Genomic DNA, 14,904 nt, shown 5'->3' with positions numbered 1-14,904 from the left:
TAGTAGCTACTGGTAGTCCTATTCTCTTTTGGGAATACGTGTGGTTCAATACACCCCAACTATTACAGAAATATCAAAACATTAGCACACCTCTCCCCCAAAGACTGGAGGATTCAAAGCTGAAAGCACTGTCAAGGAATAAATTGGTTTAAAATGTCTGGGAAAATCCGAGAGTATGGCAGCCCATATCGGAAGTGTTGATGGGAGGGGGGCGCAAATCCCCCCCCCACAAAAGCTCAACAACTTTGGCCAAACAAACAAACATTTATACCCCACCCATCTGGCTGGGTTTCCCCAACAACTCTGGGTGGCTTCCAACTGAATATTAACAACAATACAGTGTTAGACATTTAAAACTTCCCTAAACAGGGCCGCCTTCAGTTGTCTTTTAAAAGTAAAATAGTTGTTTATTGCCTTGACATCTGCTGGGAGGGCGTTCCACAGGGCAGGCACGACTACCGAGAAGGCCCTCTGCCTGGCTCCCTGTAACCTCACTTCTTGCAGCAAGGGAACCACCAGAAGGCCCTCAGAAACGGACCCCAGTTTCCGGGCTGAACGATGGGGGTGGAGACGCTCCTTCAGGTATCCTGGGCCGAACATGTTGCTGGACAAGATAAGCAACTGGGATGACCAAGCAAGCTCCTCTTATGTTCCTATGAATGACACCTCAGTGTCCGGGGTGGATGATGGTGATGGAGATGCTCCTTCAGGTATACAGGACTGAGGCCGTTTAAGGCTTTAAAGGTCAGCACCAACACTTTGAATTGTGCTCGGAAACATACCGGGAGCCAATGAAGATCTCTTAGAACCAGTGTTATGTGGTCCCGGCGGCCACTCCCAGTCACCAGTCTAGCTGCTGCATTCTGGATTAACTGCAGTTTCCGAGTCTCCTTCAAAGGTAGCCCCACGTAGAGCACATTGCAGTAGTCCAAGCGGGAGATAACTAGAGCATGCACCACTCTGGCAAGACAGTCTTGTACAAACCTGAGACTTTTCTGTGGCTGCAATGTACCCTTACTGTACAAAATGGAAAAGCAACACCTGATGCTTTTGCGTCTAGCTGGCTACAGATCCACTACAGGCATGTGGCCCCCAGAAGGCTGCCCATGAGGCAATGTGGCCCTTGGGGCTGCAAAAGGTAACCCACCCACTTATTTACACGGATTCCTTTCCTGGCCTATCCTAAAGGTGGCATTAAAGTACAATGGCAATGATGAAATGGATAAACATATTCACAGCCAACAGAGAGCAAGCCTGAATGGAAAAGCCTTAAGGCAGGGCTGGGGAGCCTGCAGCCCTCCAGATGTTGTCGGACTACCACTGACATCATTCCCAGCTAGCGTGGCCGATGGCCAGGGATGGTGGGAGTCCAGCAACACCTTCCTCTACCTTAAGGGGAAAGGGTGTTGATGTTACAGGTTGGGAGAAGATAAATATAATCAAGTGGAAACATTTAAGGTAAGAGTAAACCCTTGCCATAAAGTGTAGTCTGATTTCTAAATCTCACTGAACGCATTTAAATGCAAGCTCCCCCAATCAATGTGTGCTATCTTTGTCTAAGCAGCAGAAACAATTCTAGTCTTGGGGTATTATTTAGTGCATTGAATTGCACCCAGGCTCAAATTTCTGCTTCCCAGAGGCTCAAGTACAAAAGAATTATTGCCTTTTATTCAAACCGTACCTGCATTTCAGCAGCTAAATAGGCAATCAACAATCTCCTTGCAACTTTCAGAATAAGTTGACTGGGAATAAATGTTTGTTCGGAACAAAAGGAGGGGGCTGTTGCCTTCACATGACCTTCCCAGAGGCATCTAGCTGGTCACTGTGGGGAACAGGATGTTGGCTCAGAGAGATCTTTTGTCTGACCCAACGAGGCTGTACTAAATATGTGGGGTAAAGGGAAAGGGGAAATGCACAGAGGCTAGGCTTCCCCATCTTTGAGGTCACATCCACACCAAACATTTAAAGCACATGGCTTCCTACAAAGAATCCTGAGACCTGTAGTTCACCCATCCCAGAGCTGCAATTCCCAGCACTCTTAATGAACTACAGTTCCCATGATTCTTTAAATGCATAGTGTGGATGTGATTTGAATCACCAGGATATGCATCACTCAAGACACTACTCTCTGTTGTCAGTGCTTCTCCACTTTCATTATACCTGCATTTATTGTACTAGTTGGGATACATATTTCAGATGCTTAGAATTGCAAAATGAATTACGCTGATTTGGAAACCTATTATTTGGCTTCCCAAATGACAATCAATTGTAAGAAAAAATGTTAGAAAAGTTAGAAAAGGGTTGCATTAAGATTTGTTTTAAGATATGGGTTGAAATGAAAAAACTTTTTTAAAAAGCCACACCTAGGGATTAGACAACTGTCTGGGAAAGTTGCCTCATGGATCAACATCCCAGGGTCTAATTAACATTTCCTTGCTCTAAGATAAATAATACTTATAAGGAAAGTAAGGAATGTTACTCACTAAGTGGATAGTCATTAAATGTTGCAAGATACAAGGGTACCAAAGTTCTGGCTGCTGACACTAATTTTACATTTCTAAGTGAGGAATGACGGGGACACAACAGCTTCTGTCAGTATCATTAAAAAAACTCTAGTTTCTGAAGCTGGAATTAAATCACTTTCGTATCTTGCGAGACTGCAAACCCATAGCAGTGGGGCAAGTTCAAGCTCAGAAGAATTATACAGCCAAGTGATGTTTGTGCTATAGCATTTGCCATTAATGAAGAGACATTCTGGTGTTTGGGCTGCCATACGTCCAGATTTCCCCAGACATTACCGGGATTTCAAAGGTGGAATTGACATCTAGGGGCATTTCTGAAAGGTGGCCTCTGTTGTGGATCTTAGGCAAGTCAATCGAAAAAGTGTGGGCTTTTTGGCCTTCTTGTACAAGAAGCTCAAGTTTATCTACAAAAAATTTGGGGTGTCCTGGTTTTTACTTTTTGAAATATGGTAACCCTACAGCTGTTCAGTTTTCTTTTACCGATGGGAACAGCTAGGAAGACACCATCAAACAGCACACAAGCTCAGACATCTTCTCCCATGCACATGTGCTTATTTAGTCTGCGGATCAAGATGTCAGCATTTGCAGAAACAGTTTGAAAAGAGAATGATGGAAGGAGATTTACTTCAAAGTTTAGCTGAACAGTTCATGAGCTGGGAGTAGCAAGAACAAGATAGAGAAAAATAAAAATGGAAGGTGAACAATACTTAGCAAGTTTATAAACAAATGTTCAAAGCTAATCTCTTCTTAAGACATTTGCCCTTCCAGGATGGAAATGTACTATATTATTAAACTGACTGCAGGGGAAAAGTCAGATAATCCGCAACACCTGGTTAAAGTGTTGCAAATAATTGTGAATGCAGAACTAGCAGAACAAGCCACCCAACAATTGCATGTTTATATTACAAACTGGAAAATAATTTCAGGCCCACATCCGTCAGGACATCAATAAGAAACACAAAGTGTCTTGGGAAGATGAATGAACCTACTGTTGCCTTCAGTAATTCAGGCTTCAACCCAAACACAGCAGTTTCAGTTATTGTTTATCTATTATTTGCCCTAAGAATTTCATTATGCTGCCTTGCTAATGCCACCTCAGTCTTTTTTGTGGAGGTTCAGTTGAAACACTTGCAGCTTGACTTTCCTGCCTTGTATCTTGCAAGTGACTTACGAAAACAGTACCAACACCACTAAAAAGCACAACTAAACCAGCTGCAAATTTAACACAAGGATCAAAGATTAACCACCAACAGATGAGTTCCTTAATTTAGAAAATATGGACCATTATCTTTAATTTGCTGCCATACTACTTCTAGAAATTATTTCTACACCTGCAAAAATCCAAAATCCTCATGGAAACTATTGACATGGCCCTACTCCAACAAGCCACTATTCTAACTTTTCTGGAAGGGATTTACTAGCAGGTAAATTTACTAGCATGCATTGTGTGTGTGTTGAATCTAAATAACTCTACTCATCAGGCTAAATCTCTCTTGAACTGCCCTAGCCAATACTGCTGCCTTATTTTCCATTCTGTATCTGAAAGAACTTCCTCCTATCCGAGTCTCACCTGCCAAATGTAAAATTACAGTTCACCTTGGACAGAGACCATGCATATCCTCCTGTGCCCACTGCTCCTAGCACACCAACAACAGCCAACAAAGCATTACAATGTGTAAATGCTAGCATCTCTCCATACTCACTTGTGCTCTTGAAACCTCAGTCTCTGGATGGCTTGTTTGTTCTGCTGCTGAAGACCCAGCTGCAACTGAGTCATGGGTAGTATGATGCTCTGATTTAGGGCCCAAGTGATTAACATCTGCACCTTCGCTCGCAATGGCAGCATTCTCTGTAGGCGATTGTCTTGTCTTTGTCTTGTCCTCAGCAGATGAGTATCTTGTCCAAGTCTTGTCCTCAGCACTTCTTAGGTCACTTATAGATTGGCTTTGTCCAGCTTCTGGCTTAGAAAGTGAATTGCTGGTGAATGCATACTGTGTTCTCTTGGACACATCTACTTCTCCATTATATTTTGGGGCGTCATCCATCTAGGAACGGAGGTAGTAGTTGGTGGTTGGTGGGTTTTTTTTTTAAAAAAAAGATTATTATTTACAATTGGTTTCAACATGTCGCCCTAAATGTTTGCCTTCTTCCTCATGTTCTCTCAGGCCCTCTGCCCGCTACTGACTGGCATCATCAAGTAGTTTTCAAAAAGTAAAAATTATATAGCTTTGGTCAGAGTAAAATATTCAAGGAATAAACTGCCTGTGCTGCAGTATATAAAGGTAATTAAATTAAACCCTTTAAAATCATGAGTTGGGGTAGCCTGACGTAACAGAGACACAGATCCACTGAAAAGAAGCAGCACAAAATGCATTTATTGCTCTGTTCTCCTTTAGCAGCAATTTCATTGTCTGTTGCAAGTCTCTATGAGGTAAAACAATTTAATATCATTTCCCCCAAAATATTAGTTTATACAGAAACATCTGTCTATATGTTTTAGGCACTAGACCAGGTAACTACTCATTGTCACTGCAACACATTTTTAATCATTTCTACATGGTGGGGGGGAGTGAAAGCTCCTTTGAGTTTATTCAGAAGAGTTACCCACAGAGACATTAGGAAGATGATTATTATTATTTTTACCGTAAATGACCTAGGAAGTGATGAGATTCCTCTCGAATAGACACCAAAGGGCCTAGGTGTAACCACAGACGTTAGTCTGGCCGTATCGGTTTTCTGGTAACTTCTTGGGAGAGAAGCTGAAACCCGAGCTGACACAATTGGTGCATTTACTGAATGATATGTTGACAAAGGGGGCTGGTGCTTCTCTTCTGCTACACTCTTAGGTGGAGCTTGAGATTCGATTCTTGCATAGCTCTCCGTTCCCTTATTGCTCTCTTGACTGTTTCCCTCATTCTTCAAGGAGCCGGCAGCATCGTTTTCAACAAGGTGCTCTTTTGAAGGCCTTGAAGGAATTTGCTCTCCACTAAACACATCGTCGTTTGACAAATACATTCGCCTGTTTTCCGCTCGATGCTCAGCGCTGCCATAGAGCCCTTGATCTCTGCCCTCCCTAAGGGGGGGAAAAGTGCATTACGACATCAGTGACATAAAGAACAGGTGGGATTTCAGTCATCATTTCGCTATTAGGTGTACTCTGAAGTGAAGACAGAACAGTGGAAAGGTTTGTGGCTATTATACAAACTTAATCCGTGCACTCCTAAACAGAGATCACAATTCTCTCTCTCTCTCTTTACATATAGTACTATGTATATTTTCAGAATGTTAGGTGTTTCCACAAATAACCTTCTCTTTGGCACATTTAGGAAGACATTTCTTATGGCTGGGTGCCCAATATATAGTGCAATCCTGTAATGCTGAGTTCACTGAAACTTACTCTCAGGATTATGCTGTGATCATGTACTGCAGCTTGTATGTTTTATTGTGGTTCAATGTAGGCTTTTCAAATAAAGGGTTTTATTTTAAAAAAAAACTAGAGATATTTCAATACGGGCATCTCTCAGTTGCCATTTTATTTGTTATGTCTTAATAAAGGCTTTCATTTGCTTCTGATTCCACTGGGAACACGGCGCATTCACTCTACAGTTGAGTTGGGACAAAGACATGCAAAAGCCTTTGTCGTATTGTACCAAGAATAGCTCAGATAGACAAATATCAGGTTTTTTAATAATCTAGAAAGACCTCACCCTATGAGCTAGAAGCACAACCACAAATACTATTACCACAGGCATACTTAGTCAGAAGCAAGTCACAATGCAATCAATGGGTCTTACTTCACACAAATAGTTTTAGGATCTGGGTGCGGACCCTACTAATCATTTTAGTTTGAAAAGGCAATAGGATTGAAAAGGAATCCATAAATTTAAACTTAAATTAGAACTTAATTATTCATTCCCTTTTTAAAAAATCTACTAAGGTGATTAACATAACAGTGAAAATCATTTTATTAGCAGAAATCATCTTAATCACTTCTTAAGTACTGAAGGAATCAGTAACCATGGAGGAAAAGCTGAAGACTGAAATAAAGTAGTCACACTTGAGTGCTGAAAAGGTTTTTGGCTCCATCCTAATAACCCTTTCTACAAAGGAAGTCATTTAAACTCTGTGCAACCTACTTCTAAATAAACAGACAGAGCTGTTTGAAATGCTAAATATTGTCTGCCAACGTTACCTGTCCCTCTGCATTTCTCTCAGAGATTTGCCGCGTCTTTCGGAACTCTCAGAAGTTCTCCGCTCAATTTCTTCTCTCTCCTCCTTTTTCTTTTGCAAATCAGAAGTGTGGCTCTTACGACGGCTTTTCCATTTTGCCAAATCCTGAGTACAAATCAGGCAAATGAACACTGCATTTCCTACAGACCTTGGTAAGAGCTACTACTACCGTGAATGCTCACGGATCTCATTACCTATCCAAGAGTGCTCATTCTGAATGGATGTTCAGGCGCTCTAGTTTCACTCTACATGTCTAGTGTTCCTGCATTCTCAAGTATCTACCTGCAAAATTGTCTCTAAAAGAGCTGGGCACTGGCTGTCTTCTGTTCAGATGAAGAAGATAGTCGTCTCATGTTTAAAAGCATAAAGACTTTGCAAGGGAAAAGGAAGTACACTGTCTCAAAAGCAAATTTGTCAGTGTAAATATTTGCTCTTCCCTTTCACAACAACAGTCAATGGAGGTCTAATTTTAAAGATAATTTTGTTCAAACAAAATAGGAACACAAGTGTGTATTTTATGTTTAGCTTGTCAGAACAGTTTAGGACAGTATTTTTTATTGTTTCCTGTTGGATACAGTATAGAAATACAAGCTCTTTTTAATTATGTGAATGACAGCTGTCTGGAAAAATGGTCCCTCCCAAAATGTGCCTTGGGTACCTGCATGAGGCATTCCGATTTAACAGGCTCTTGGCACCTCTTGAAAACCACCCAGGCTGGGAATTGAATTCCCCTGCTTTTGTCCCACGGACAACAGTGCCATCCCTACAGTCAGTTTTCGCCATTTACAGCCCTTCGTCTTGTAGTGCAAGACAAAAGAGCTGCAAGAGAAAATATAATTCCTCTCCCTTTTCCTCAAGGAGAATTTCCTCAAGAATACAGATTCTTGTCCTGTGCTATTTTGAAGTGGCCACAAACTCTAGATTCCTCATGACTTAAAACTGAATAACTGTTCATAATCATGACCAGTGGTGGACCTTGATTTCTTAAATTTCAGCAACGTCCTTTTCCCAAGCCAAATTCGGTGCCCCCTGCCTCTTACCTTCCATTCTACATCATAGTTGCAGTGCCTCCTGTGGTGCTCCCAAAGCTCTGTGCCCAGAAAACAAATCTGGATCTTTAGAATTGCCACACCCCTCCCAAATTAAAGGCAAGGGGGGGCAGAGCTTTGAAGGCAGAATAAATGGGAGTGGAGTGCTTACCTCTTCCTGTGCCCACCCATTCCTTTTTTTTTAATTTTAGGCCTGAATTAGACTATTTGCAACGTGACTGTGCATTTTACCTGAAAGTAGGGAGCACTGATTTCTAATTGGTACCACCCACGTTTTGCTTCCCTTTGACTGTTGAAGGATCTTCATGCTGCAGGATTTGAAGTGCATCTTCAACATGCGGTTAAATATTTATAAGTTAGGGGGTTTATAGGTTATAGATTTATAGGTTAAGGTTAGAGAGCATCATAGCTAATTTCCTTGGAGGAGATAGATTGACTCAAGTGTGTTTAAGATAAATCCGGGTGTGTATTTAAGATGCATAATAAATAGTCCCCGTTAATCTTTTAATTAGCATGTGTGAGGGCCCATCTAAATCAAACCCTGTGTGCTGGACCATGTGCCAGACACCCTTAATCCTGTGATGTCAACCTGGGTTCAAAGGTACTGGAGACAGCCTAATTTCCTTTGAGGTGAGAACCTGGGGGTCAAAGGATTGAAGACCTAGGTGTGAGAATACAGATGAGTAGGGATTATTTGTGCATTACAAAAGAGCAAGGCTAGAACAGGTGGGATGTGACCATTCTCAGGGAAAGGTAAGCAGCAGAGCAGGGACACTGCTGCTTTTGGAAGAAGCTGGCGCCGCTTGGAATGTAATGCTCAGAAACCCCTCCACAGCAGGTACAGGTTATGTATATGTGCAATTAAACCATCTATCACAGGCTTCCTCAACCTTGGCCCTCCAGATATTTTGAGACTACAATTCCCACCATCCCTGTCCACTGGTCCTGCTAGCTAGGGATCATGGGAGTTGTAGGCCAAAAACATCTGGAGGGCCGAGGTTGAGGAAGACTGATCTATCATAAAGACACTGCAGTCTCCACTGTGCCTCTTTTTCCAAAAGGAAACACAGACCCCAATGAAAGCTCCTGCAACCCCTGGAATCTCGCTCTGTTCGTGGAGATTGGGGTGCTGTGTGACTATACTTACGTCTTGCCATTGTTCATCTTGTTCTTGTAGCTGAGTCCTTATTCTCTGAAGCTCCTCATAACGCAACTGACGGATCGTTTGGAGCTCATCTGCACTGACATCATTCAAGGATTTGCTCCTAGGAGTCAACACATCATTATGTTTAAGTTTCAAATGGCCTTAATTTGGAGTAACAATTACTTTGGAGAGGGAGCTAAACTATCCATTCAATAAACCAAACTGCACTAAAAACAGTAAGGGACTACTTGAAATTATACATTTATATTGTTGGTGCTCAGATGTTTATATTTAATGACCATCTAAGAGAGGATTTTTTCACTTGACAGGAATATGCCACAGTACACTCTGATATTGATAATATACTTTAGAACTAGGATTGTTTTGTTTATGTGGTGTCACTTTAACAGCAAATCATTTCCTGCTGTCATCACAAACAATGTCTCCCTCTTTAACTGCTTACAGAGGGCTAGACCATAAAACCCAATATTGGCTGATGAAGCTGGAAGTTAAATATTATGGTTGTACTCTGAACAACACACACTGGGGAGCAAGTCCCATTAAATCAAGTGGGATTTACTACTCTGTAAACATACTTAGGATCACACTGTATGAAATAATAGAAACATTGACTGCACCCCAGTTACTGAATGAAGTTTAAAAAGCCTTAAAAATCTAATGTATTTGCACTTTTAAATGTTTACAATGTTTGTTACAAGTCAATGGTTTTTATAGGGGGGAGAAATTACTCAAGTCAAAAGTTTCCCCAGGAAGTCCAACAACTTTACAACTATTAACTTGGTTAAAGCAACAGAAGACCTAAATATATTACATGTAACCTCCGTTAAGGAATGGAAATTCCAGCTAAGTCTTTAGTACTCCTTTCATACCCTTGCTGATTTTGGCAGCATATAACAACTTATTGTGGAGTTATCTGAATACTTACTACAAATCTAGTCCATTTCCAAAGGTCATTGCCAAAAAGCCACGAGAGACATTAGACAAGATTGAAATAAAGTCACAAAACGCTCATGAACATTGTATTCTACAATGCAGCATTCAGCTCCCAAACAAAGGCAACCTACATGCATATAATCTGATAGCATTATCTAAAGTAAACGCCAGAGCTTTCCTTTAAGCAGCATTTCAGTAGCAATCATGCTCTGTATTTTTCATTAGTTTAGTGTTGTTAGGGTATCTGCTCATATAAGTGTTTGCAAATATTTGTTTCATCCTGCTTTTCCAACAAAAATATTGTTTGCAAAAGCTGTCTGCCACTACTACAATCCCATACAAACAGTAAGAATATAGTTCAAAATACTGCTGTGCAAAGTGTATTTTTCTTTGGGACTGGGTTCAGGGACAATGGAAGGTATCGTCTTCTCTCTCTCTCTCTCTCTCTCTCTCTCTCTCTCTCTCTCTCTCATAGCTTGCTTTATGTTGTGGATTGTCTGATAAATAATAGCTAGAAAGGAATGTTTGTTACTCATTGCGAATATTCTTTCCAGTTGGGATGAATGAGGCATCCAAAATGCTGAGTTATAGCCACCAATTTCCCAGGAAAGCAGAGAAAACCTTGTCTAGTTCTGTCCCACGGCAAAGCTTGAGACAGAAATAGTATATACAGTTCCCAAAACAGTAAGAAACACACTACTGTGTCAAGACAAGAGAAAAATGGTGGATTCACTTTTTAAATATTTGATCTTTCTCTCATAAGAAACTATGCTAACTTGATACTCAGGTGGGTCAGGATGTAAAAAAGGACTAGTAGAAAAGATTTACTGTGGAGAGAGACTTTTATAAGGTGACCCTGCAGATCTTCACAAATAGGGCATTTGTGGTGAAGCTACTCTTGTATAGTGTGATGACATGCAGCAAGGTTTTGTTAAATGTTTAGTGTCACAGGCTAGAAAGGTGCAGGATTAAGCCTATGACCAAGGTCGCACTAGATACTTTCTTACCTAAAGATATAAGGTTGAAAGAGACCAACAAGGAATTGATCCATCTGACTGAGTAAGTTTGATGGAGGTCAAATCCTCTGCCTTGGATGAGAGAGTTGGAGACAAAAAAGGTGGTAGGATCAGTTCTTGTTCTTTGTATAAGAACAAGCTGACCTTTGGAATAAATGCTGGATTCCTCTGGCTATCGCTGTGGAAGTTACACACATTTTCTCTCACAAAGAAGGCTTCCAATTCAGATACTCTGTGAGCTGTTATAGCTATCGAGGGGGGAGGAACCCTTCCAGAGATAGTAGCCACCTCTGTTCTTATAGATTTTAACAAGGCAGGCCAATTCTGGTAGAGCTCGTTTGAAGGGTTGTGTCATCCGAGTCCTTGCATCAGGCAAGAGGTATGCCAGCTCTTGTAGCTCTGTCAAAAAGTGGTGGTGATTTGGAGGGGTAAGGCAGAAGCACATGACTCTTTTCAAGAGCTTGGCTTGCTCCCTACTCCCCATCTCCATGGCCCCTTTCAAGAGAATCATTACTCCAGGGAATAACAGAGCTCAATAGCAGTGCTGGCAGTGAAGTCTCTACTACTGAGGTTTTAAGTGTCTCCATAAATTTGTCAGGTAATTTATAGCGCTTTTGGGGTAAGCTAATAACTTTTTTGCTTTGTAAGCTATTTGCCCATTCCTGGTCAATCATATTAGGGGGGAAATGAACAACAACAAAGAAGAGTTGGCTTGGATTCAGTGAAAACAGATGATCATCTGGAAACTGGCTGAAAAGCTTCTGGAGTTTCAGATTGTAAATCTAGGATGGAGATAAGACTTAGATGGTAAAGGCATGGAATCCTCATTATGAAAAGACTAGACGGGGGAATTCCTCAGGAAAACAGCTTCCCTCTTCTTTGCTGGGATACTCACGGGAATTGCAATCACTTTGTAGATACTCATGGGAATTGTACTACTCTGTAGAGGGTACAAGAGCAGTGCTACATAGCCTTGGTTTCTTCATTCCTTTTGGAAGGCAAGCAACTGGAATGAGGCTGTAAGGTCACGAGAGACTGTACAGCCTTGATGAGAACCTTCTGATGAACAAGGGGTGGAGCCAAGGGGCTGTTTGGATGGGTGTTTTCGATAAGGTGGTCAATCTGGGAGGACCTTAGAGGTTTTGAGATGTCCCTTCCCTGCTCTTGTGAAACAGCTGAGCAGAGATATCTGCCAGGTCTGGCTGCTTAATGTTTCTGATAATTCATTCCTCTAGAAGGAGGGAAGGAAGTGCTAAACTGGAAGCTTCCCTTGGGGGACAGGAGGTCACAATGCAGGTGCTTTTGTGTACAAAAATTGTAACTGGCCTCTAAGATGGTGCCATATGGGAAAAACACTGAGGACTCCACACCCAACTGAAGTGGACCCTCTCTCATCACAGGCCCCTTCTGTATCATAACTGTGGGTGATGGTCAATGTGTGAATGTCCCTTCTTTTAAGGCCTTCTGTTCTCTCACAGTAACCCTCAGCAAGTTCTCTCACAGTAACCCTCATAAGCATAAAGAGGAGAGCCAGTGTGGTATAGTGGTTAAGAGCGGTAGTCTCGTAATCTGGTGAACCAGGTTCGCGTCTCCGCTCCTCCACATGCAGCTGCTGGGTGACCTTGGGCCAGTCACACTTCTTTGAAGTCTCTCAGCCCCACTGACCTCACAGAGTGTTTGTTGTGGGGGAGGAAGGGAAAGGAGAATGTTAGCCGCTTTGAGACTCCTTAAAGGGAGTGAAAGGCGGGATATCAAATCCAAACTCCTCCTCCTCCTCTTCTTCTTCTTCTTCTTCTTCTTCTTCTTCTTCTTCTTCTTACGGACCACTGCGTCCTGAGAAATGCTGCCCCAGATGAGAGAAATTTCTGTTGGCTGGGAGTGGTGTGGAATGGGCAGGGATGCTGCTAACTGGTGGTCTTTAGATACTGGTGGCACTGCTTGCACAAGGCCCCTGGGTGTGGCAGCAAAAGTCTTGTATTCCTTCCTCCCCAACATCCCTCAAGTGTTGTTTTGTTTGTTGAAGTTTTTGCTGTCCTTCCAGAGGGAGTTGTGCGGAAGGGAGGCTAGGCAAACAGAAGAGAGAAGGTTCATAGACAATACAAAGGTCTTTTCTTTCCTCCTTTGAGAATTTGGGGGGGGGAGGAAGGAATGAGAGACTAAAAGGGGGAAAAAACTAAGGAGGAATAATAATTACAAAATATGCTGAGAGGAGTCACACAGGAGAAGCTCTATCCTGGGTGAAGTCAGGGAAGGAACTGGAAGAGGAGAATAAGGGACACAGAGCTATCCCAGAATTCTATCACATGCTTCCTTGCCTTCCTGGGCAATTGGTGGCTAGAACCCAGTTTATGGGAATTCTCATCACCCCAAATGAGAATAGGTGCTTAAGAGATTTTAAGAAGACTAACCACCTTAAAACATTATCTAAGAATACCTGCATCCTGGAAGTCCACATTTTATAGCTATGTTAGTGCAGCTGCCCTCTTCAATGACTCTCACATTTAGTTTCATGACCAAACTACATGTAACTATAAAATGTGGCCATGGTTGTTGTTGGTTTTTTGGGGGGGTGAGTAGTCATCATGTACCTCACTCCCACACCCACCCTATAAGATGTAGTACAATGTCTCACATCTTAGTCTCAAACTACAGTCGTACCTTGGAAGTCGAACAGAATCCATTCCGGAAGTCCATTCGACTTCCAAAATGTTTGAAAACCGAAGTGTGGCTTCTGATTGGCTGCAGGAAGCTCCTGCAGCCAATCAGAAGCTGCAGAAGCCTCGTCAGACATTTGGGTTCCAAAGAACATTCGCAAACTGGAACAATCACTTCCGGGTCTGTGGCGTTCGGGAGCCAAAACATCCAAGTTCCAGGGCGTTCAGGATCCAAGGTACAACTGTATTACAAATGTCCCTGATGTGCACCAATGCTAGGGAAAGCCAGGACATCATAATCTCACGTTACGTAATTTTTCCTATATGCTGTGAAAGAAATGAAAGTTTGTGCTTGCTGTGTTTGGTGCCAGAAGCACTTTTATTTCATCATATCTGGCTTTGCTGTTAGTAGTCAACATTTGTGAAATAATTTCCTCAATTTTAGAAACTCTCTAGGAGAATGGAACAGGTAAAACCCAACTGGTGGGAAAAAATGTATTATTAAAGGATACCAATTTTACCATTTATCTCATTAAAAGATGAAAATCCTTTCCCTGGTGTGAATATTTACTACTTAGATGCCTCACAATATTTCTCGTTTAAGCTCTCTTTCTGTCAATCTTTCTCCAAGGCTGAAAGGGGATTGTGTACAAAGAGGTTGCTGCTGAAAACCTACAAATACTTATAAACACCACCGTCAAACTGCTTGTGAAAATTTCCTGGCACAGCTGCTGGTACATCCCATTCTCAGGCACAAGTTATTGGTTCAGGAAAGTTGCTGGTCATCAACATCTCTGGCGGAAAGTCAGTTTTCATTTAGCTTAAGGAGCTACTTGCGGGAAGTGTGGATTGCATAAACAGTATTCAAACATACTCTATCCGAAGTGTGCCACATGCTAGGCTTCAAGCAATGAAACATTCCCAGCTTGTTTTAAGAAGCTGCTAGACTATAACTGCTCATTTTATTTTCCTCCATACATGCAAAACCTTTGCCATTCAGAGTTCCTCCTAGAGGAGGGGTAGAGAACTAGTGGCCATTCCAGATGTTGCTGGACTTGAACTCCCATCACCCTTGACCATTGGCCATACTTGCTAGGGATTGGAGCTAATGGAAGGCAGAAGTTGAGCAACATCTGAGAGGGCCACATTTCCTGCCACTGCCTTAAATGAATCCCAGAAACTGCGGTGCAAACCAATTAAGCACTCAAGTACGAAGCATCATGCACATTTTGCCTCAAAGCACAAGTCTTTAGCCAGTGCTGCAAACGCATAAGCTGCATGGTTAATCTATTGCATTATGTTGGAATCTTTATGCTCTGCCATGCTTTTCTCATT

The 14,904-nt window shown here is 42.0% G+C and overlaps 1 protein-coding gene and 1 long non-coding RNA gene across 12 annotated transcripts in view; both read right to left on the bottom strand.

The window, feature by feature from the left end:
• The window catches only part of LMO7 (LIM domain 7), a 148,682-nt gene that overhangs the window by 31,208 nt on the left and 102,570 nt on the right, over positions 1-14,904 (bottom strand). For all 11 annotated transcript variants that reach the window (XM_081198243.1, XM_081198239.1, XM_081198242.1 and 8 more), the window contains 4 exons: positions 8,949-9,066; positions 6,715-6,857; positions 5,166-5,595; positions 4,226-4,567 (listed from right to left, as the gene is read on the bottom strand). In XM_081198243.1, coding sequence (XP_081054369.1) covers positions 4,226-4,567; positions 5,166-5,595; positions 6,715-6,857; positions 8,949-9,066 — 1,033 coding nt within the window. The remainder of the gene's footprint in view (positions 1-4,225; positions 4,568-5,165; positions 5,596-6,714; positions 6,858-8,948; positions 9,067-14,904) is intronic.
• LOC308589484 lies at positions 10,331-14,904 on the bottom strand. The gene is made up of 2 exons (XR_014009310.1): positions 12,581-14,904; positions 10,331-10,987 (listed from the first exon to the last, which is right to left on the bottom strand). It is a non-coding gene; the product is annotated as an uncharacterized lncRNA (long non-coding RNA).

This window comes from Podarcis bocagei, assembly GCF_964188305.1.
Source record: "Podarcis bocagei genome assembly, chromosome: 6".
Classification (NCBI taxonomy): Eukaryota; Metazoa; Chordata; class Lepidosauria; order Squamata; family Lacertidae; genus Podarcis; species Podarcis bocagei.
The sequence above is the reverse complement of the archived record's forward strand: the minus strand, read 5'-3'. Positions and strand labels throughout refer to the sequence as shown.